General features: G+C 46.8%; 1 protein-coding gene across 1 annotated transcript in view; it reads right to left on the reverse strand.

Moving 5' to 3' along the window:
* TXNL4A (thioredoxin-like 4A) overlaps positions 1–616 on the reverse strand; it is a 5826-nt gene extending 5210 nt beyond the window's left edge. The window contains exon 1 of the mRNA XM_009866680.1: positions 517–616. Within this exon, the coding sequence (XP_009864982.1) occupies positions 517–555 (39 nt within the window). The 5' untranslated portion in view covers positions 556–616. The remainder of the gene's footprint in view (positions 1–516) is intronic.
* Between the last annotated feature and the right edge of the window lie 6 nt (positions 617–622).

The following is a 622-nucleotide window of genomic DNA, read 5'->3' on the forward strand; positions in this document are numbered from 1 at the left end:
GCTTCTAAAATTAAATTACACCCATGCAACTCAATGGAACATCACCTGCCTCCAGGAATGGCATCACTGACAGGTTATAATCAACCCCACCCTGTACGTTTTAGGATCTCAGCATTTTCAAGAGTCAAAACGAAGGGAACTTTTCAAGTTATCTGAATGGAAATCTGAACTGACTATACATTCTGACTGTGAATTACCTACAGCCACAGCAATCCACAGCACAGTGGTAACCAAGCACTTGTTACCACTTGAATACTGACGTTCGTTAAACGACGGAGTATGAAGAGGTAGCAATTCTGGTTTCAGAACTTGAAACAGCCTTTTCACCCCACTACGTACTACAAACATCAGAGTAGTCGGCGACTTCAGGAGACACTCACGAAAGAAAACCAAACAGCTTTCTTGCTGCCTCCTAAAGCAGGAATACCTCTCCTGAAACCGAGCTACCATGTGCTTCAGGCTTCCTAGGAGCCATCTGAATCACCGAGCGCACAAAGCGTTACTGCTCCGGTTTACCTTCTCAGCAATGCTGTACAGCACTTCATCCATTTTCATGCACGTCGGGTCCCAGTCGTGCCCAAAGCGGATGACCACGACTCGGTCCTCTTCCGAGAGGATGGCC

Source organism: Apaloderma vittatum, unplaced genomic scaffold (assembly GCF_000703405.1).
Source record: "Apaloderma vittatum isolate BGI_N311 unplaced genomic scaffold, ASM70340v1 scaffold16003, whole genome shotgun sequence".
NCBI lineage: Eukaryota > Metazoa > Chordata > Aves > Trogoniformes > Trogonidae > Apaloderma > Apaloderma vittatum.